At 42.4% G+C, this 21,602-nt stretch overlaps 1 protein-coding gene across 1 annotated transcript in view; it reads left to right on the top strand.

The window, feature by feature from the left end:
* Positions 1 to 2,242, top strand: part of LOC125780590 (butyrophilin-like protein 2) — a 430,870-nt gene extending 428,628 nt beyond the window's left edge. Inside the window, exons 6-8 of the mRNA XM_049462972.1 lie at positions 140 to 335; positions 1,566 to 1,716; positions 2,228 to 2,242. Of these exons, the coding sequence (XP_049318929.1) occupies positions 140 to 335; positions 1,566 to 1,716; positions 2,228 to 2,242 (362 nt within the window). The remainder of the gene's footprint in view (positions 1 to 139; positions 336 to 1,565; positions 1,717 to 2,227) is intronic.
* The last annotated feature ends 19,360 nt before the right edge of the window (positions 2,243 to 21,602 follow it).

Raw genomic sequence — 21,602 nt, 5'->3', positions numbered from 1 at the left:
ACAGTTATTTTGTATGTTCTCCATGAAACAGTAATTAATAAAGCTAATAGGGTATATAAATGTAGAAAACGTTATTTTTTTATAGATTCATTTATGTCTGTTACAAAAATAACTGGATTATTATTCTGTTGTGTTGCAGTCAAATTATTACTGAACTCAGACAAAGACGGTCGTCTCCAACACCACAACCTCTCTCCATGTCAGTGGTGTTGTGTGGAGTGTACTTTACTGAAGTCTGAAGAGGATCTGAAAGAGTTTAATCTGAGAAAGTTTGACCCGTCAGATAGAGGAGTTGAGAAGCTGAAGAAAGTGATCGCATCATCCGAAAAAGCTCTGTGAGTATTTTATTTTCAGAATATGCTGCTGCATTGTTTGTGTTGTGTGTGTGTGTGTGTTGTGTGTATGTGTGTGTGTGTAGCCCCTATCACCTGTGTTTAATTTAATGATCATTAAACAGGAATCCCAGTAAAACTGAGACAGTACCTGGGAATTCGTATCATGTATGAACAGAAGCTGAGGTTCTAGATAAAAGATTACACAGTTTATTATTATTATTATTATTATTATTATTATTATTATTATTATTATTATTATTATTATTATACTGTATGGATTTTAGCTAGAATAACAGCTATATGTAACAGCTGGGTTACTATTAGGAGAAAAAGTGTCAATACATTAAAAGCATGGAGTAGAAAATGATATTATCAAAACGATTCAATATATATTTTTTCCATCCTACCTGGCAGCACCTCATAATTTGGCCACCAGATGATGCTAATGTGCATTTTGTAATAAAGCTTCATGTAATTAATCTAGTCTGATAGAGATGTAAACTATTCTAAATGTTTATACAGCAAGACTGATTTATATTTTTAGATTGCTAACATTATTACTACCCTTCATTGCTTTATTAAATCATAGGTCAAAATACATTCTGTACTCACATAAGACACATTTGTAACCGATATAGATCATCACATCGCTTTAGTAATGTTTTCCTGTTACTGAGAAACACCCATTTATTTTACTGGTAGAAACTTTAATGAAGAAAATGAATGCTACAACAGTGTAAACATGGCAAACGTATGCTTATTTGCTATAGTGTGTGTGTGTGTGTGGGGGGGGGGGGGTGTAGGGGTGGGTGTGTGTGTGAGGGATGCAAATAGAAGGGTTAGAAGGAGGGTTAGCTATGAGATTTAATCAATAATTCAAAAAGCATAAAAGTAATCTACTTTCTAAACTTGACAGTAGTGATGTTGTGTTTTCACTATCAAATAAATCCACAAATATGTCACTAGTCTCTGTAAAATGAGTGAATTATGGGAGGATGGTGGGGCCAAACTTGGTAAAAGGATGAATTTGCCATATGCATTAATGCATTGACAGCACTGCTACATACAAATTGTTCGTCACATTTCAGGAATTTGTTATTTTTTGGGTTTTTTATCAGTTTAGGAGTCCTAGATGACACACTTCAATTCCCAAATCACCCCTCACCCACCACCCTGGGTGTTGCCCATGTTTATTATCACTATTCTGATGTATCTTCATTTCTGTTCCAGGCTGAAACAGTGTAATCTCACAGAGAAAAGCTGTGAGGTTCTGGCCTCAGTACTCAGCTCAGAGAACTCGCTGACAGAGCTGGACCTGAGTTTAACCCCTTTTCACAGTGGCCATAAAATGATTTTTTTTTCCTATTTTGAAAGTCCCTCTGTTCAGCTTAGATTTTTTTTAAATACACACTGTACCCTGGTCTTTAATAGCTCATGTGAAAGTAAATACTTGGGCCCTAAAAATGAAATAATTGGTTTTCACAGTTAAGTAATTTAAATAACTCCTTAATGATAATATCTTTAAATCATTTTTCAAGGAAACTAAAATATTGCATAATTTTCCCCACAGAAACCCTCAAATCTTCTAATTCCATAGTGATATCAATTTATTTCTGCTCAGACAGATGCACCAAATACTTGTACATAATCATCCATTTTTTTATTGAGCTTCCTATAGTACTTTGAGTTCTATTAAAGATTTACCAAAGAGTGCTGAAATGTCTCCAAGTGTCCCAAACGATATTCAAATGGAACAGAATCTCCCAATGGCCAAAAACTTCTCAATGTAGCCTCAAAACTCTCTAAATGACCCAAAAGGCAAACACTCCACTGATGTGGATCAGATGACTTTGTGTCTTAATGATAATTCGCCTATACCCTCTGATTGACAGTCTCTAAACCAATGAGAGCATTTGGAATGTCGCTGCGTAAATGGGAGGTTGTGTGCAAAAAAACAATAAAGAAAGTCTGAGTATCTGCATTGTGATAACTCTGTCTCTGAATGATCTGTTTTGGCACAGAATGGCTTATATGAAAGCAGAAAGTGTATATAATTGAAAGATGTGGATGTCAATCAAAAGAGATGGACCGTTTATAATTCAGACATATTTGGATAGACATTGCAGACTCTTCTGTAGTGTTTTCAAAGTAAAAGTCCTCACACTCCTTGCCTAATTGCTAAAAACCAAATGCTGATTAAAAACAACTCTGATGGATTTTGAAGAGGATATCTGTAGCTAAATTTAAAAAATGTATATTATTTTTATTTCATAACACTGATGGACTAAATTTTGACAGGGATGTTCAGGATCTACATACTCAATGCAAAATAGTTTTTCTTCATCTTGCGTGAGTAAGCTAGTTAACTTTTATAAAATGTTTAGATCATACTCAACTGGTATTTCTTAATTGTTGCAGTTGTAGATTATTTTTTTAAATGATAAAAGTCAAAGTTAAGCTGTTTCTTTTGTCTCTATATGGAGATCTGTGTTCAGAGCTCTTCAACATTGCTTCAATGGTGGATGCCACCTCTCCCCATCCTAATCCTCCTCTTCTCTCACTGACTTTACACACACCCCCACCACTGCACACACACATAGCGACCAGTGTCCCACGTCTAATCAGAACGGTGTTACAGTGAAAAAAAATAAATTGTTTACAATAATTCGAAATGTCTGAATAGTCGATATACATTCCGCCAGCGGAATGGCCACTAGAGGGCCTGCAGAAACAGGTTAAATAAACGGATTCAGCATTCAGGAGTGAAGAAGCTCTGTGAGGAACTGAAGAATTTACACTGTAAACTGCAGATTCTGAGGTGAGAGCGTGACTTACTCAAACTGATTATTCATAAGGTTAGTTAGTTTTGTGTCTGAGGGTGTTAAGATTTCTGTTAAATGAGTAAAATGAAATGTAAAGACAGCAAAATGTGTCTCAAAATGAAGAAAAATTTTTTTATGTAAAATGAAAAGTTTGGCATATTTCATGTTTTTTTTTCTTTGAGACACCATGTATTCATTCGAAAACATAATTTACTTTCTCTTACTTTTCAGGTAGAAAACAAACAGATTATACAGTCATATAACAGTCATTACAGAAAATACTATCAGAAATTAGTATATTATTTAAAAATGTGCATAAATATAAAACCACAAACTACACAATCTACATTCTTATTACTTTTAACATATGTACTGTAAAAAATCATCCAGCAAAAATTACAATGTCTCTGATTGACCTTATGTTATTTATGTAATTGTATTCTTCCCCTGAAGAATCAAGTCAAGTAGTTTTATTGCCAATACTGCATATGTACAGGACATACAGAGGATTTAAATTACATTACTCCCCTTCCCACAGTTACAACAAGTACACAAGTAAAAATATAAATATAAAAGAATGAGAGACACTAAATGTGCATTCAGGGTAACAGATATAGGCATATGTGAGACAAGAGACACAATACAATAGTGCAGTAGTGATGTGGGATTAAAGGGGGAATGACAGTACCATTGTAAATAGAACCCCTATAAACAATGTGCGTACATTTCTTGCTTTAAAAGTCACAGTTGTATTGGGAGTTAAAGTGGGTATTACAGTGCAAGTATAAGCAGTAATGCAGGTATGAGGTGTGAGTGTATATCAGTTCTTGAAAAGTTCCAGTACTGTGTTGATTCCAGTACTAAGTTACAGTAATACAGGTAAGTTACAGTAAAGCAAGGAGAATTCAGCATCCTCACAGCCTGGTGGATGGAGCTGTCTCACAGTCTGCTGCTGCTAGCCGAGAGACTCCGCAGTCTCCTCCCTAATGGCTGATGGTGGGTGGGATCTCCTGCCAGGCGAAGGGCGTTTCGTGTGAGGTGGGAGCTGTATGAGTCCTGAAGGGAGGGAGGAGCTTTGTCAACTATATTTTAAGCTGCTCTCACGATATGCTGGAAGGTCCTGCGGCAGGATGCTGTGCAGCCCCCGTACCACACGGTGAAATAGCAATTTGTTCTATTCAGATTTATCCAACAGAAGTGATGAAATTAATGCTTAAATGTTTTGACTTCAGGAATAACATCAGAAAAAACAATATTACAAGATTGCCTTTATGCTGTAGAATGGGGGGGCTATAACTGCCACTGAGATGTAATAATTTGCTTTGTCATGTTGCCAATACACAGCCTTAGTTGTATAAAATGTCTTAATTAGCAATTCTATTATACATAAATCACCTGTTATAATAAATAGGACTTAACATAAAAATAATAAGATTATATTCAGTATAATTTAGAATATTATATTTCATAATCATGATTAAGGGAAACATATGGGCTTATTATTCTTTTGCATGATTAGTCTGTCTAGTCTGAACAATTTCCAGAACTCACCTGATGTTTTTCAATTATTGTTCAATTATTGTTTACCAGCGTTTACCAACCATCAATTTAGCTCTTTCTCAAAACCACACTGTTCCTACTGTCCACTACAATCATCCTAAATATGAGATCCTGAGAAAAACGAGAGGAGTTACTGAGAAAAGATCATTCATTACTGGTGGATGCTGATCACACATACACAGCACACACACACACACACACACACAAAACCATAAAAAATTTTTGACAGATAAAAAAAAAGTTTGTATAGAAAAAAAAGCTTTTTCTCTCACCACAACTTTCCTTCTTTCCAATGTCTGCTGATTTTCGACACTCAGAAAACATATTTTAATAATATTTGGCATTTCTTGTGACCCTTAAAGACCCCAGTATACTTGACTCCATAAACTTTGTATTATGGATTTTTAAATGTGCAGTAAATTATTATATGTAACGCTAGCCACCCATCTTTTAACAGATTTAGCAGATTTAGCAGTTAGCGTTCAGTCCAGTGACATATCTGATATCTGGTGAGAACTAGAAATGATAAAATTGGTGGGAAACAGAAATTACATGACCTGCCTCACCATTCTTTAAGACAGGGTTCTTTAATCCTGGTCCTGTCATCCTCCTGCCCTGCAAATTTACAGTTCTGTCTTTTCAGTGTGTTTTAAAGTAGGAGATCCTCTTAAACAGGGGTTCTTTTCAAGGATTCAAGGAGATTTTATTGTCATTCGCATCTTATGTGGTACATGAGGTGGAACGAAATTGTGATCTCACGATCCAGTTTACACCCAGGAGCTGTTATTAAATAGATATATAGATAAAAGTACAATAAAGGAATACAATAAAAATAGAATATACAAAATAGTTAAAGATAAATACCCCAATGAAATAAATAGAAAGAGTAGACAGGTTGCAACAACAAGTCCAGAGTGCAAATGTGCTATAGCAGCATGAAATGAATTAGAGCAGTAGAAAATAAAGTGTCTCAGTGCGGGTAAAGTGACCGTGTTTGTGCAGTAATTGTCCTTGTGTGTCAGTGCAGTGTGTTGTTAAGTGGAGTTTAAGAGTCTTACAGCTTCCGGAATGAAGCTGTTTCTCAGTCTGGTTGTTTTGCACTTGATGCTCCGCAGCCTCCGTCCTGAGGGAAGCGGGACAAAAAGTGCATGTGCTGGGTGGGTGGGATCCTTCCTGATGCAGGTGGCCCTCTTCCTGCATCTGGAGGTGTAGATGTCCATGGTGCTGGGGAAGCTGACTCCAACAATCCTCTGTGCAGCCTTCACCACCCTCTGCAGAGCTTTCCTGTCTGCAGCAGAGCAGCTTCCATGCCACACGTTGATGCTGGAGCACACGACGCTCTCCACCACACATCTGTAGAAGGAGGTGAGGACTGCGCTCCCGAGTCCAGCTCGTCTCAGCCTCCTGAGGAAGTAGAGCCGCTGATGTGCCTTCCTGACCAGAGTGGAGGTGTTGTTGCTCCAGGTGAGGTTGCTGCTCAGGTGCACCCCTAAGTACCTGTAGCTGTCGACCACTTCCACCGCAGATCCTCCAATGTGCAGGGGGAGGTGGGCATGCTGGCCTCTTCTGAAGTCCACAATCATCTCCTTCGTCTTCTTTACGTTGATGCAGAGGTTGTTCTCTCTGCACCAACCCTCCAGGTGTTCCACCTCCTGCCTGTAGCTGGACTCATCTCTGTTTGTGATGCATCCAACCACTGCTGTGTCGTCTGCAAACTTCACAATATGACAGCCTGGATGGAGAGGTGAGCAGTCATATGTGAGCAGTGTGAACAGGAGGGGGCTCAGCACACAGCCCTGAGGGGAGCCAGTGCTGAGGATTATAGTGTGGGAGGAGATGTTGTGAATTCTCACAGACTGCGGCCTGTTGGTCAGGAAGTCTAGGACCCAGTTGCACAGCGAAGAGCTCAGTCCTAGTGAGGAGAGTTTATTTATCAGGGTCTGTGGAATCATGGTGTTGAAAGCGGATGTGAAGTCCACAAAGAGCATACGGACGTAGGAATCCTTCTGCTCCAGGTGGGTGAGGGCAGTGTGGACCACGGAGGAGATGGCATCCTCTGTGGATCGGTTCTTCCTGTATGCATACTGGTGTGGATCCACAGTGACGTTGATGGTGGCTTTGATGTGGGTCTGAACCAGTCTTTCAAAGCACTTTGTGACTATCGGAGTGAGGGCCACTGGCCGGTAGTCATTCAGACCTGTCACTGCGGAGCTCTTGGGGACTGGGATGATGGTGGCGGTCTTCAGGCAAGTGGGGACAGCTGCCTGGATGAGGGACGCGTTGAAAATGTCGGCCAGGACGTCCGAGAGCTGGTCTGCGCAGTCTCTTAGCACCCGTCCGGGGATGTTGTCCGGGCCAGCAGCTTTTCGGGGGTTGATCCTTCTCAGCGTTCTCCTTACTTCTGCTGGTGTCACGCTGAGGGGCTCCTCTCCTGGTGAGTGTGGGAGTCTGGTGCTGGGGGGGGTGTCAGGATTCTCAAAGCGGGCGTAGAACTTGTTGAGAGCCTCAGGCAGGGATGGGTCTTTGGAGCTTTGTGCAGCGTTGGATTTGTAGTCCATGATGCACTTGATGCCCCTCCACATGCTCTGTGGATCCTGGGAGGAAAAGTGTCCCTGGATTTTCTGAGCATATGCAGCTTTTGCCCTCTTAACTCCAACAGTCAGCTCTCTTCTAGCCCTTCTGAGTTCGTCTGGGTCTCCAGACCTGAAGGCAGCATCCCTGGCTTTCAACAGAGAACGCACCTCTGCGTTCAGCCAGGGCTTCTGGTTGGGGTAGCAAGTCACAGTCTTGGTGGTAGTGACATCCTCAGTGCACTTGCTGATGTACCCAAGAACAGCAGATGTGTATTCCTCCAGATCCAGCTCCCCCTCACACTCAGCAGCATCCCTGAAGACCTGCCAGTCTGTGCAGCCGAAGCAGTCCTGCAGCACAGCGTCGCCGTCACTGGGCCACACAGTGATGGTCTTCTGTGTGGGTTTGGAGCGTCGCAGCGGGGGGTGGTATGCGGGGACCAGCATGATGGAGATGTGGTCTGAAAGCCCGAGGTGGGGGCGCGGGAATGCCCTGTAAGCGTCTTTCACGGAGGAATAAACGCGGTCTAACGTATTATTACCTCGCGTTGGGATGTTCACGTGTTGGTAAAACCTCGGCAGCATGTTCTTCAGTTCTACGTGGTTAAAATCCCCCGCTACCACGTAGAACGCGTCCGGATGCTTGTTCTGAAGCAAGCTGATGTTGTCATGGAGCTCCTTCAGCGCGTTGTTAGCATTAGCATCTGGTGCTATGTAAACAGCAATCACGAACACCGCCGAAAACTCACGAGGCAGATAGTGAGGGCGACACTTCACAGTCAGCTGTTCTGTCGCCTCGGAGCAGTGGCTGTTTACCAACACGCAGTTTGTGCACCAACCTTTGTTTATGTAGACGCACAAACCGCCCCCCCGGGATTTTCCAGATAAAAGGCTGCGGTCCGCTCGGAAGAGCTGCCGGCCGGCGAGCTGGAAGGCTGAGTCCGGCATGGTCTGGTTCAGCCAGGTTTCCGTGAGACAAATCACAGCGCAGTTCCTCATCTCCTCAGAAACATTCATCCTCAGCCGCAGCAGGTCCAGTTTGTTATCCAAAGCGCGGACATTAGACAGGAAAAGCGACGGAATCGGGGGCCGGTTAGCATTAGCCTTTAGCCTGGCTAGCACACCACCGCGTTTACCTCGCTTCTGACGCCGCTGGCACCGCCTCCTCCTGCCCTTTGTCTGCAGCGATCCGCTCCCCCACGCCGGAGCGCGGAGGAGCTGTAGCTCGCCCAGCGTAGCTCGGATATTATTGTCCAAAGTTGCTGTTTTACTGACCAAACTGTCCATAATCCTCAAAAGTTCGGTCCTGCTATAACTCACACGCGTGGGGTGCGTGAAGTTGGGTTCAGAACCGACGGAAAAACAGCTCAAAAAAGGGTGTTCGCTAGGAGCGTGAGTAGCCGCTGCACTACTGCGCGCCGCCATCTTTATCTTTTTCTTAACCTGAGGGTCGCAAATAAATGCATTACACTTTTTTCTAAATGTGACCTTGTGATGTTTAACCAACAGTAAAACACTTGTGTATATATATTTGCATCATACTACAAGTTTGAAATCACAGCATCACATTTTGAAAAAGTTTTATAGATTTATTAATTACTTACTAAGATGCCGCTGGGAGCTGCTGCATTTTGCCTTAATCTTGGTCAAATTTGACAGTGTGGTGGTGAATTACAGACTTGCTGGCAAAACAGCTAAAAAAAAGACCACAAAGACATGGACCCTTTAAAACCTCTAAAGTTGCTTGATTGGGTTAAATTCTGGTGAACGGTAACACCAGAATAGCACCAGAATGCTCTGTTGTGTTCCTCAAATCCTCAAACCGAGAAGCGAATGCTTAGTTACTGTCTAACAGAGATCTCAGACCTTCACATGCAGCACCACATCATCAGCCTTCATCTTGAGTCATCTGTTTACTAAATACTAGCAGCTAAATAACTGAGTGGATATTGCCCATAGTGTTTTTTTATTATTATTATTTATTATCTGGTAAGTTAAGTATTTCTATTAATCATCAGTTTGTCAGTAGTTCCTAAATGAACTTTAGTTAACTCTAAAGCTCCAGTATAATCCTTATCCTTTTATACATTATCTAAAGAATGTATATTTTTATATGTAAACCTGATGTGATGCTAATTTAGAGCTAGCTACAAGCTAAACCTGTGTTCATGATTAACAAAACTTTAAAAAACTACAAACAGTACGTCAGAAATTAATTACAAATTTAATCCATGGGGTACAGATTTATCAGCTGTATATGTACAGAAGGAACATAATGTAGAATAATGCTTCTTTTAAGAGACAACACAACCATCCCTGCTATCACAATAATAGTCATGTATAATCACATCACTTACTGTCGAGAGTTCCTTCACTGTCTTCTCTTATTCAAGTACGGCATCACATCAATGTTAAAAGAGAGGGGCGCAAAAATATACAAGGTGAAAAAAATTAACCAGTATGTTTTAACATTCTGTGTGTGTAAATTTACTTCTCACAAGTGCAAATGTGAAATCCACAAGCAAAAAAATAGGGAATGGTGTGCACACTGAACAAAATATCACTCTCAAGATTAATTTTTCTCCCTCTTGGGTGTTTTTTTCCTCTCAAATTCACAGTAGTTCTTGTGAATTGACTTCAGCGCCTTTTGTTGCTCGAGTGAGGTTTTTGTGCTCGAGTGTAGATAGCGGGGGTTTTGAGAGTTTGGGGCGGGGTCAGGGTCACCTTCCTCAGAGTTTGTGATGGACCGCCTACTACCAACAGTTGGAGGAGGGCGAGAAAGAAGCACAGCAAGAGAGTTAAATGTTAAAACATGCTTGTTCTCAGCAGGAGGAGAGAAGATACCACTACTGGCAGAGCAACCCATCCGAAGCCTCGGGAGGGAGTATACAGCTGAGCTCTCGGATAGGCAGATGGGGACAATGATTCAGAGACAGCTGAGAGAGGGGCTTATAAAGATCAACAGCAGTCAGCTCCCAGGAAAGCTAAAGGTGTGGTGCTACCAGTTCACACTCTTCCAGAGGGTGATGTGGCCATTGAAGGTGTGTGAAGTTCCCTCCTCTGTGTCCAGCAAGATGGATGGCATTGCCAACTCCTACATGAGGAAGTGGTTGGGACTTCCACGTTGCTTCTCTGATGCTGGACTCTTCGGCAAGAACATGCTGCAGCTCCCTCTGAAGTCGATAAATCTTGGATACAAACAGGAGAAAACCCGTCTTGTACTCGAGGTAAATGAGTCCAGAGACGAAGTAGTAAAAGGTGCCAGGGTGGCCATTCGCACTGGGCGCAAGTGGAGGGCGCAGGAAGAGGTGAATCAAGCCATCAGCAGGCTGCAGCATAAGGAGGTGCTGGGAAGAACCCAAGTCAGCCAAGCGGGACTGGGATGGGGAGAGTCTGTGCCATTCTGGTCCAAAGCCACAAGGGAGCAGGGAAGATCATGGTGGTGGAAGAGGTCTCACAAGTGGAACAGGACCGCTACCTCATCAAGGCTGTGTCCCAGGGCAAACAAGGAGCATGGACCCGCTGGGAGGATACCATCAACAGGGTAATAACCTGGACAGACATCTGGAGAATGCCACAGTCACGGCTCAGCTTCCTATTGAGAGCAGCATATGACACCCTGCCTTGCCCCCAAAACCTCTCCCAATGGTTTGGAAGTGAGGAGAAGTGCCCTCTGTGTAGCAAACTTAATGTAAGTCTCCAGCACATACTATCTGGGTGTAGTGTAGCTCTGTCACAGGGTCGACTTAGATGGCGACACAACCAAGTGCTGAGAAAGTTGGCAGAGCAGTTAGAGGAGAGCAGGGTCCGGGCAAACATCTTCCCAGAAGTATCTCGTCCAAAGATCCCATTCGTTAAACCAGGAGAGGGTGTGCAGAAGACAGCAGCAGGAAGACCTACATGCCTGCTTTCTCCTGGGAAGGAATGGGAAATGCGTGTCGATCTGGGTACTAAACTTATTTTCCCATCCGAGATCACCCAAACAACATTGAGACCAGATGTGGTGATGTGGTCAAGGGCTGCGAAAAAGGTTCTCATCATCGAGCTTACAGTGCCATGGGAGGAGGGAATGTTGGCAGCATATGAGTATAAGCGGCTCAAGTACTCTGACCTGGCAGCAGAGTGCAGAGAAGGCGGCTGGACCACGTCCATCCACCCGGTGGAAGTTGGTTGTAGGGGCTTTGTGGGGAAATCAACAATGCAGCTGCTTCGTGACACTGGGATGACCGGGACAAGGCTGAAAAAAGCAGTCAAGGAGTTGGCAGAAGAGGCGGAAAAAGCAAGCTATTGGCTCTGGCTACGGAGAAAGGATTCAAATTGGGGTTCAACACCCCAATGAGGTCAGCTGCAGGGGGTGGCAGGGAGACGTCCCCATAAGAGCCACTGCCCCCCCACCGCGAGGTGTACTGGTCTGGGGGCGAAACATCTATGAACGGTGGCACCAGCTGACGACCCTGCAGCTGACCGCAAGTGCACTGGAGGAAGTGCGGCAGGCAGAGATGCCAGGCAGAATTTACACCTTTCTGTACACTGTAATTGAAATTTCTGGAGAACCAGCGACTACTGTGAAAGAGCAGTTGGCAGCCAGGAAAGGCTGGTGGACAACCGGGAAAGACCGGTAAGACAGCAGGAAAGACTGCACTAGGAGTGGGCGGTTTGTCTCCTTACCCACTAGTTCCCCACAAGGGAGCACCTTTTGTTTTTGACCATGAAACCAAAGAAAAGACAGCCCGAAGGCCCTCCGAGAGGCGGGATGGAAGAAGGGCCTATCCTGACTGATCACATGGTAACGAATGGAATGGATAGTCACAATGAGAAGTTTCTCCGGAAGTGCACTTGCGGGTGGCAGAAGGTAACATCACTCAGAGGGTTGCATATCCATCAGGGGAAGATGAAGTGTGGGAGGATAGCCAATCAGCACGACCGCGCTGCTGCGGCAGGTCAGACGGCAGGGACCGGAAGCCAGGTTTCAAACCACAGTGCAGCAGGACCCAGTAGTGCTGAACAGGCAACCTCAGCAGAAGTATTGGAAAGCAGGGAGGCAACCCCTGAGAGCACATTTCAGGCTGCACCTCCTCCTTTGGGGGTAGCACAACCAGCAAGCCAGCGCAAGCAACTGGGAAGGCGCAATAAGATCAAATGGCCGGAAAGTAAAAGCCAGGAGGAATGGCGTAGCCTCGATGATCATCTGAGCGTAGTGCTGGAGCACTCCTTGCGAGGTACAGTGGAGCACAAACTAGCCTCGCTGAGCAACATCATATACGAAGAATGTCGAGAGAGATTTGGGGAATGTGCAGAAAAAAGAGCCCCTGCCCCAAGACAGAAAGGAAGAAGAGAGAGAGGTATTGAGGAGCTTATAGCCAATAGGCGCGAACTGCGTAAGAGGTGGAGGAAAGCAGCCCCAGAAGAGCGGGAAGGTCTCAAGCTACTGTGGAGCGACCTCAAGCAGAGGCTCGGAAAGCTGCGCCGGGCAGAACGAATTAGGAAGCGGAGGCAACGGAAGGAGAAAGAAAGGAGAGACTTCTATAGGGACCCTTTCAAGTATGCCTGCCAGCTGCTGGAGGAAAAAAGAAGTGGCAAGCTGAGCATCTCCAAAGAGGACTTGGAGCAGTACATCAAGGGCCAATACACAGATGAATCTAGAGACATACCACTTGGCTCACCAGGATATGTCCCACGTCCAGACCCCCCAAAGACTGCGTTCGATATCGCTCCACCCAGGTTGTCAGAGATCAAAGAGGCTCTCCGGAAGGCAAGGTCAGGCTCAGCACCAGGACCGAACGGGATTCCTTACAAGCTGTACAAGCATTGCCCACAAGTGACAAAGATCGTATGGAACCTCATGAGGGTTGTGTGGAAGAACAAGTCCGTCCCAGCCGAGTGGCAAGAAGCTGTAGGAATTTTCATTCCCAAGGAGCAGAATTCCACCACTACCAGCCAGTTCAGGAGCATTGCATTGCTGAACGTGGAGGGGAAAATATTCTTCACAGTCCTGGCGAGACGGATAGCTCAGTTCCTAAAAAGCAACAGTTATATTGACACAAGTTGTCAGAAGGCGGGGCTTCCAGGTTTCCCGGGATGTATAGAACATGCAACCATGATCTGGGAGCAGATACAACGCGCCAAGAGGGAGAAGAGTGACCTTCATGTGGTGTGGCTTGATATGGCAAATGCATATGGCTCTGTTCCACACAAGCTGGTCGAGTTTGCATTGGAATTTTTCTACATTCCAGATTGCATCATCACCATCATAGGCAAGTACTTCAGCAACCTGCGCATGAGTTTTGTAATGGACGGGTTTGCAACAGGGTGGCAGCAGTTGGAAGTTGGCATTGCTATGGGCTGTTCTATATCCCCAATTCTGTTTGTAGCAGCATTTGAAGTCATCCTTATTGGAGCAAGGCAGGTGGCCAGAGGCCTAAAAACACCAGAAGGAGGAAGATTTCCTGCATTGAGAGGGTACATGGATGATGTAACATCTATCCTGCAGACAGCTCCATGTACAGCACGACTCCTTAAACGACTCGAAGAGTTGACAATGTGGGCACGGATGAAGATCAAATCTTCAAAGTCCCGGAGCCTATCAATCAGAAAAGGGGTGAGGGATGACAGGACAGTGTTCTCAGCAGGAGGAGAGAAGATACCACTACTGGCAGAGCAACCCATCCGAAGCCTCGGGAGGGAGTATACAGCTGAGCTCTCGGATAGGCAGATGGGGACAATGATTCAGAGACAGCTGAGAGAGGGGCTTATAAAGATCAACAGCAGTCAGCTCCCAGGAAAGCTAAAGGTGTGGTGCTACCAGTTCACACTCTTCCAGAGGGTGATGTGGCCATTGAAGGTGTGTGAAGTTCCCTCCTCTGTGTCCAGCAAGATGGATGGCATTGCCAACTCCTACATGAGGAAGTGGTTGGGACTTCCACGTTGCTTCTCTGATGCTGGACTCTTCGGCAAGAACATGCTGCAGCTCCCTCTGAAGTCGATAAATCTTGGATACAAACAGGAGAAAACCCGTCTTGTACTCGAGGTAAATGAGTCCAGAGACGAAGTAGTAAAAGGTGCCAGGGTGGCCATTCGCACTGGGCGCAAGTGGAGGGCGCAGGAAGAGGTGAATCAAGCCATCAGCAGGCTGCAGCATAAGGAGGTGCTGGGAAGAACCCAAGTCAGCCAAGCGGGACTGGGATGGGGAGAGTCTGTGCCATTCTGGTCCAAAGCCACAAGGGAGCAGGGAAGATCATGGTGGTGGAAGAGGTCTCACAAGTGGAACAGGACCGCTACCTCATCAAGGCTGTGTCCCAGGGCAAACAAGGAGCATGGACCCGCTGGGAGGATACCATCAACAGGGTAATAACCTGGACAGACATCTGGAGAATGCCACAGTCACGGCTCAGCTTCCTATTGAGAGCAGCATATGACACCCTGCCTTGCCCCCAAAACCTCTCCCAATGGTTTGGAAGTGAGGAGAAGTGCCCTCTGTGTAGCAAACTTAATGTAAGTCTCCAGCACATACTATCTGGGTGTAGTGTAGCTCTGTCACAGGGTCGACTTAGATGGCGACACAACCAAGTGCTGAGAAAGTTGGCAGAGCAGTTAGAGGAGAGCAGGGTCCGGGCAAACATCTTCCCAGAAGTATCTCGTCCAAAGATCCCATTCGTTAAACCAGGAGAGGGTGTGCAGAAGACAGCAGCAGGAAGACCTACATGCCTGCTTTCTCCTGGGAAGGAATGGGAAATGCGTGTCGATCTGGGTACTAAACTTATTTTCCCATCCGAGATCACCCAAACAACATTGAGACCAGATGTGGTGATGTGGTCAAGGGCTGCGAAAAAGGTTCTCATCATCGAGCTTACAGTGCCATGGGAGGAGGGAATGTTGGCAGCATATGAGTATAAGCGGCTCAAGTACTCTGACCTGGCAGCAGAGTGCAGAGAAGGCGGCTGGACCACGTCCATCCACCCGGTGGAAGTTGGTTGTAGGGGCTTTGTGGGGAAATCAACAATGCAGCTGCTTCGTGACACTGGGATGACCGGGACAAGGCTGAAAAAAGCAGTCAAGGAGTTGGCAGAAGAGGCGGAAAAAGCAAGCTATTGGCTCTGGCTACGGAGAAAGGATTCAAATTGGGGTTCAACACCCCAATGAGGTCAGCTGCAGGGGGTGGCAGGGAGACGTCCCCATAAGAGCCACTGCCCCCCCACCGCGAGGTGTACTGGTCTGGGGGCGAAACATCTATGAACGGTGGCACCAGCTGACGACCCTGCAGCTGACCGCAAGTGCACTGGAGGAAGTGCGGCAGGCAGAGATGCCAGGCAGAATTTACACCTTTCTGTACACTGTAATTATTTTTTTCACCTGGTATTTTCGCACCCCCGACTTTAGACATTAATATGACGCCGTTTTTCAAGTTCCCTCCCCTCGTCATGTTGCTCACCTCTGCTTACTTAAAGCTTCTCCCATTTATTACTTTTCTGAATTTGTTCAGTAGACTGTTATATGGAAATCATAGCAGTACCAGCATATAATTACTTTTTTACATTTATTTGATTGTGATGTTTACTTTACTCTGGAGAAACATCATGTTTAGTTTCAGTCGGAAATAATTAATGACAGACTTCAAAAATCCGGCATCATCTTAGGAAAAGAGAAATTCTTATTCTCATCCTTCATTCTCGTTCTTCCTGTATATGAGAGTAGGTGTGAAATAGGCTATATATATATTTATATATAAAGGTTTTGCCTCAAAGCCACAGTGTTCCCATTGTCCCGCGATCTAGGTCACATCAGCATTGTAATGCATTACAGCAGCAGTGATCCACTGACTGTTTCTAGATTTCTCAGTTTTCATTTAAATCTTCATGATATAAATGTCATGCAGACAGTAGCAGTATAGCAGGATTTAGCTTGTCTAGTCTTGTATTTCTGATTCAGGAATTCTGTATATTATTTTGTAAGTTTCATCACTAAAGATTTCTTTAGATTCTAGAACTAGACTTTTTGTTAAATTGCAAATGTGCCTGATAAATTAACAATATCATCTTTGTAAGAGAAAATAATTTAGGTGTGTAAAAGAGTAAAGGTATGAGAGTGAGAGAGCAAGAGAGAGAGAGGGAGAGTGTTCCTGATGTGTTTTTCTCTTTTCCAGGTTGGAAGACTGTGATCTCACAGAGAAAAGCTGTGAACATCTGGCCTCAGTTCTCAAATCAGAGAAATCTAAACTGACAGAGCTGAACCTGAATAAGAATACAGGACTGAGAGATTCAGGAGTGAATAAACTCTGTGAGGGGCTGAAGAATGAAAACTGTAAACTGAAGAAATTGTGGTAAGATTATTACTTTATCAGTCAAGGCCGATCACACACACACACACTTTTAATTTCTTTCTTGGCTGATTTAAATTACATTTTATTTATTAATGGCACAACCTTTATTAACAATTCTATCAGTTTAGTTTATTTTCATATTGGTGCTCCTACAGCAGATCTCTGGCATATTTCAGGTTCTTGTTCCCTTAGGTTATATAATCACACTGAATGTGTGCTCAGTTGGATCTAAATCAACATTACCACAAAAAAACAATGGTATAAATAGAACAAATCTCAGCTCTTACAGCAAAAAAAAATATTATGGTTATTTTTTTAGCTAACCTAGCTAATGTTAGCTAAAACATTTCACAATAAAATATAGATAATATTAGCTAACCTAGCTAGTTAATCACATTACACTGTGGAACATATGCCAGTTTAAACTATAGCTTGCTAACTACCATTATCTGGTGCTCACGACTTAGTATGTGGTGCTCATGACTTAATAAGTGGTGCTCACGACTTAGTAAGTCGTGCTCACGACTTAGTATGTGGAGCTCACGACTTAGTAAGTCGTGCTCACCACTTTCTATGTAAAAAAATAAAATACACCACGTCCCTTTAGGGGCTCCGTAATACTTTGAGCAGTGCATGCAAGTACACTGTATTTCAAATGAAACACATACAATGTTATTGAAATGTAGACTTTCTCTTTTTTTTTGCCCCTCTTTGGAGGACCAATTGGAATTGGGAGAACCAAAACACACCATCAGGAGGGAAAAAAGGCAAAAAAAAGAGGAAAAAAGAAAACTGAAAAACAGAAAAAAGAACATAAAATGACAATATATAGCAAAAAATAAAAATAAATAAATAAGGAATAAAAATAAGAAAATAAAAAAGTAGCATATCTGCCCAATCTGTGTGTGTGTTTAGGGGAACATTCAGGTAGAGGTGCTAGATGTATGGGATGGTTACCGGTATAGTGGTTGTGTTAGTAATGTATAGATGATCTGTGTGTGAGAATCGATGCTGTCACTGATGTAAAAGTTATAATAATGCTGACAATGTAGACTTTCAAGTTTAATTCAAGAGGTTAAATAAAAACATCATTAGAAACTTTTTTTTTAGAAAAGCCTCCTCATTTCAGGAACTTTACCATAGGTAAAATGTTTATTTTTAATACTTTCTTGAGAAGACTTTGCAGCCAATGACTCCCTGAAGTCTTGAACCCACTGACATCACCAACCACTGGGTTTCCTCTTTTATGATGCTTTGCCAGGCCTTTAGAGCAGCTGTCTTCAGTTATTGCTGGTTTGTGGGTCTTTCTGTCTTTAGTTTTGTCTTAAGCAAGTGACTAAATGCTGCCTGTTTAGGTTCAGATCTGCTGATTGATTCGGCCACTGCAGAATATTCCACTTCTGTGCTTTAAAAGTTACACAGTTACTTTCACTGTATGTTTTGCATCATTGTCCATCTGCACTGTTAAACATCGTCCAATCAACCTTGCTGTGTTTGGATTGCATTTGAATCTGAGCAGAAAGTAAATCCCTGTACACTTCAGAACTCATCCCTCTGCTTTTGTCACATATTTGATAAACACTAGTGACCCAGCACCACTGGAAGCCACGCACATCCATACCACCACCATGCCCTGTTAAGAAAGTGGTGTGCTTTGTGTTGAGATGTTCCAAGAATTATCCATACATTCTTCTTCCCATAATTGTGGTACAGGCTGATCTTAAATACACCTGACCAAAGAATGCTGTTCCAGAACTAAGCTGGCTTCTTCAGATGTTTTTTTGTAAAGTCTAATATGGCCTTTCTATTAGCGATCTACACCATGTGGTGAACTCTTTTTGGTAAACTAAGATACTGATACACCTACTTCCTGGAGAGTGTTCTTCACTTGGGTGGATGTTGTGAAGGGTTTTTTTTTTAGTGTGGAAGGGATTCTGTGATCATCCCCCACTGTTGTCTTTTGTAGACCTCCAGGCCTGTTTGGGTTCCTGAGTTCACCACTTTTTTTTTACCAGAGTTTTTTTTCTTTACCAGAATTTACTAAACTGTTGATTTGGACCCTCCTAGCATCTCCACGATCTCTCTGATGGATTTATTCTTTTTTAAGGCTAATGATGGTCAGTTTCTCTTCCGTTGCTGCATGTAATGGGTTCACAGCAAAATCTTCCAAGTGCAAATGCCAAAACTGGAATCAACTGAAGATCATTTTATCAGTTTAACTGATGGCGGATTAATAAGGGAATAGCACATGGAGCCCAGAAATAGCTTTTGAGATCCCCTAAAAGGCCTTATAGATAAATTCTTGTAATTCCTAAACAATTTATAGGATATTTTTGTTCAACCCTTTGAATTTAACCTGAAAGTCCAAACTTTAATTGTACGTGTCCAAGGACACGTACAAGAATACCCAATGCCCATTACAACCTGAAGTTCATCAACACTGCAGCTTTGTAACACATTACAGCAGCAGAGATCCACTGATACTAGAGTTTTCATAGTTTTTCTGATGTGTTTTTCTCTTTTCCAGGCTGGAAGACTGTGTTCTCACAGAGAAAAGCTGTGCAGATCTGGCAGAAGTTCTCAAATTAAAGAACTCTAAACTGATAGAGCTGAACCTGAATAAGAATAGAGGACTGAAAGATTTAGGAGTGGAGAATCTCTGTGACGGGCTGAAGAATAAAAACTGTAAACTAAAGATGCTGAGGTAAGATTATCATTTTATCATTGACACACACACACACACACACACTTTTATAATTACCTTCACTGTATAAAAACTCATGTTCACTGTCTTTAATTGGTTGATTTAAAATACATTTCATTAATTAATGGCACACTCTTTATTAACAATTCAATCAGCATCTTCATTCCTTACATATTTCAGGGCCTCATTCCCTTAATGCTCAGCCTCAAAGCCACAGTGTTCCCACAGTTTCATGGTCAGTGTGGAAAAAGTACTGAAAAATTGTAATTAAGTAAAAGTAAATTTACTTTGCTAAAATTCTACTCAAGTAAAAGTACCCATCTAAAAATCTACTTGAATAAAAGTAAAAAGAAAACTCAATTTAAAATATACTTTGAGTAAAAGTTACATAGTTACTTTTAATTATTTGATGTAAAAAAGTACAACAAATCATAAATTAAATCATTTTAAATGAACTATTATTCCACATAATTTAGACCTTTCAGGCAGTATTTGTTTAGACCACCCCATAAAACATTTTCAAGTACAAGTGGCATAGGTTTCTATGATCCATTTTTTTTCTTTACTGTTAAAAAGTTATGGTCATATAGGTTATTAGCTAGCTTACTAACTTGTTAGCTAACCTTGGCAGTTTGATATGTCTCCACTTTAGTTTAGCTTGTTTAATGTCTAAAAGGGATCTATGTAATCCATGATCATTAATACGCATTTCATGCAGTTTTCAGTAGTGATGGCAAAAGTGGGGCTTTTGGGAGAGCGAATAAAATGAACCAATTGATTTGGGAAATGATTTGATCTTGTAAGATGTTCGAATCATCACATGCCACAGTGACATCTAGGCCTAAATCCACAACTTTTTCTTAACAGAAACAGAAGTAATGTTTATGAAAAATGACATGAAATATTCTCCCATAGAATATTGTGTCTCTAAATACATTTTAGTAATTTTGCAGAGAATGATGTCATAAAGATATTTTTCATTATGATGCACTGTTAGTGGATAGATATAGCTGACATTATTCATCACAAGTAATCAGTTTTTTTAAAGGAGAGGCAGCAGAAAGAGGTACAGAGAAGTTACGCGTGAAGAAACCGATGAGTTTCACTGTAGCTGCTACAAAATGTGTTAAAATCACAGACATGTTCGCTGGCTTCTCTAGCTCCGCGTCCTCAGCAGCAGCAGGCAGAGATGCAGGCTTGTGATGGATAAACAGAGGGACAGACTGAGCGGGGAAGTGTATCATGTAAACAGGTAACGTTAGAATAACACAGGGACTTTGAGGTGATGGAGTTTTTTGCATGGAGATATTTGCATACTTCCCAAAATCTGGCAGCCACGCCCCCTTATTCTGATAAAACAGCAAACGGTCAAGCCTGAAGTGTGGGATGAGCAGCAAGTGTCCATTTTAGGCTGCATCATAGCATTTTAGATATTTAAGTTAAAGGTGTTGAAAGGCTACATATTATTTTAAATTTGTAGCATCTATGCTGTGGTTCAACATTTTTTAAAAAGCACTCAAACAAGTGAAATAACAGATTTTAATATTAGCAAAAGGTATGCCCACACTGAACAAGAGTGAAACAGTGTCAGACATAATTGTGTTTGTGTTTTGTGCATGAATTCATAAAGCAGCACTGTTTGCAGCCTGATACAAATACATGTTATAACTGTTTAAAGAAAGAAGAACCTTTAACCTAAATAATTAGAATTGAGCTGTTATATCAGAGAAATTCAGAAAATACATAATAATAGACACTGAACTAGTGCTGGCGGTATGACCAAAAATGCATATCACTGTATTTTCATGATCCTGGCGGTTTCACAGTATATCACAGTATTTTTATTATTTTTTTATATATATATTTTTGCATGACTGGGCTTTTATATAGCCTGTGACTTACTCTACTGTTTGGAGTACATATAATATAAAACACTAAGGTCTTAAATTAAGGCTTTGATTAGTATTGGGTTTACTTTGTCCCACAAAATTACACAATATATGAAGAAATCAGACTTTATTAGCAGAAAAACAGCTAAAGAATGTAAACAACAGACCTTAAAAAGAGATAGAACAGCAACTTTAACCAGGTTTCCTTTAAAAAACTAAATATTTTAATAAAAAAATTAAGCCATTAGAACCATTACAGTATTAAAATCAGGCACAATTCCCTACTTTCTCGCAGCTGGGAACAACGAGTTAGAATGACAGTATTTGAACTCCCAGCATGTTTTTTTGGTGGTGTATTTCTACGGTTCAAAATTGCACAACGGTATACGGTATGAACCGGTACAGC

This window comes from Astyanax mexicanus, chromosome 13 (genome assembly GCF_023375975.1).
Source record: "Astyanax mexicanus isolate ESR-SI-001 chromosome 13, AstMex3_surface, whole genome shotgun sequence".
In the NCBI taxonomy this organism is placed as follows: Eukaryota; Metazoa; Chordata; class Actinopteri; order Characiformes; family Acestrorhamphidae; genus Astyanax; species Astyanax mexicanus.
The sequence above is the reverse complement of the archived record's forward strand: the minus strand, read 5'-3'. Positions and strand labels throughout refer to the sequence as shown.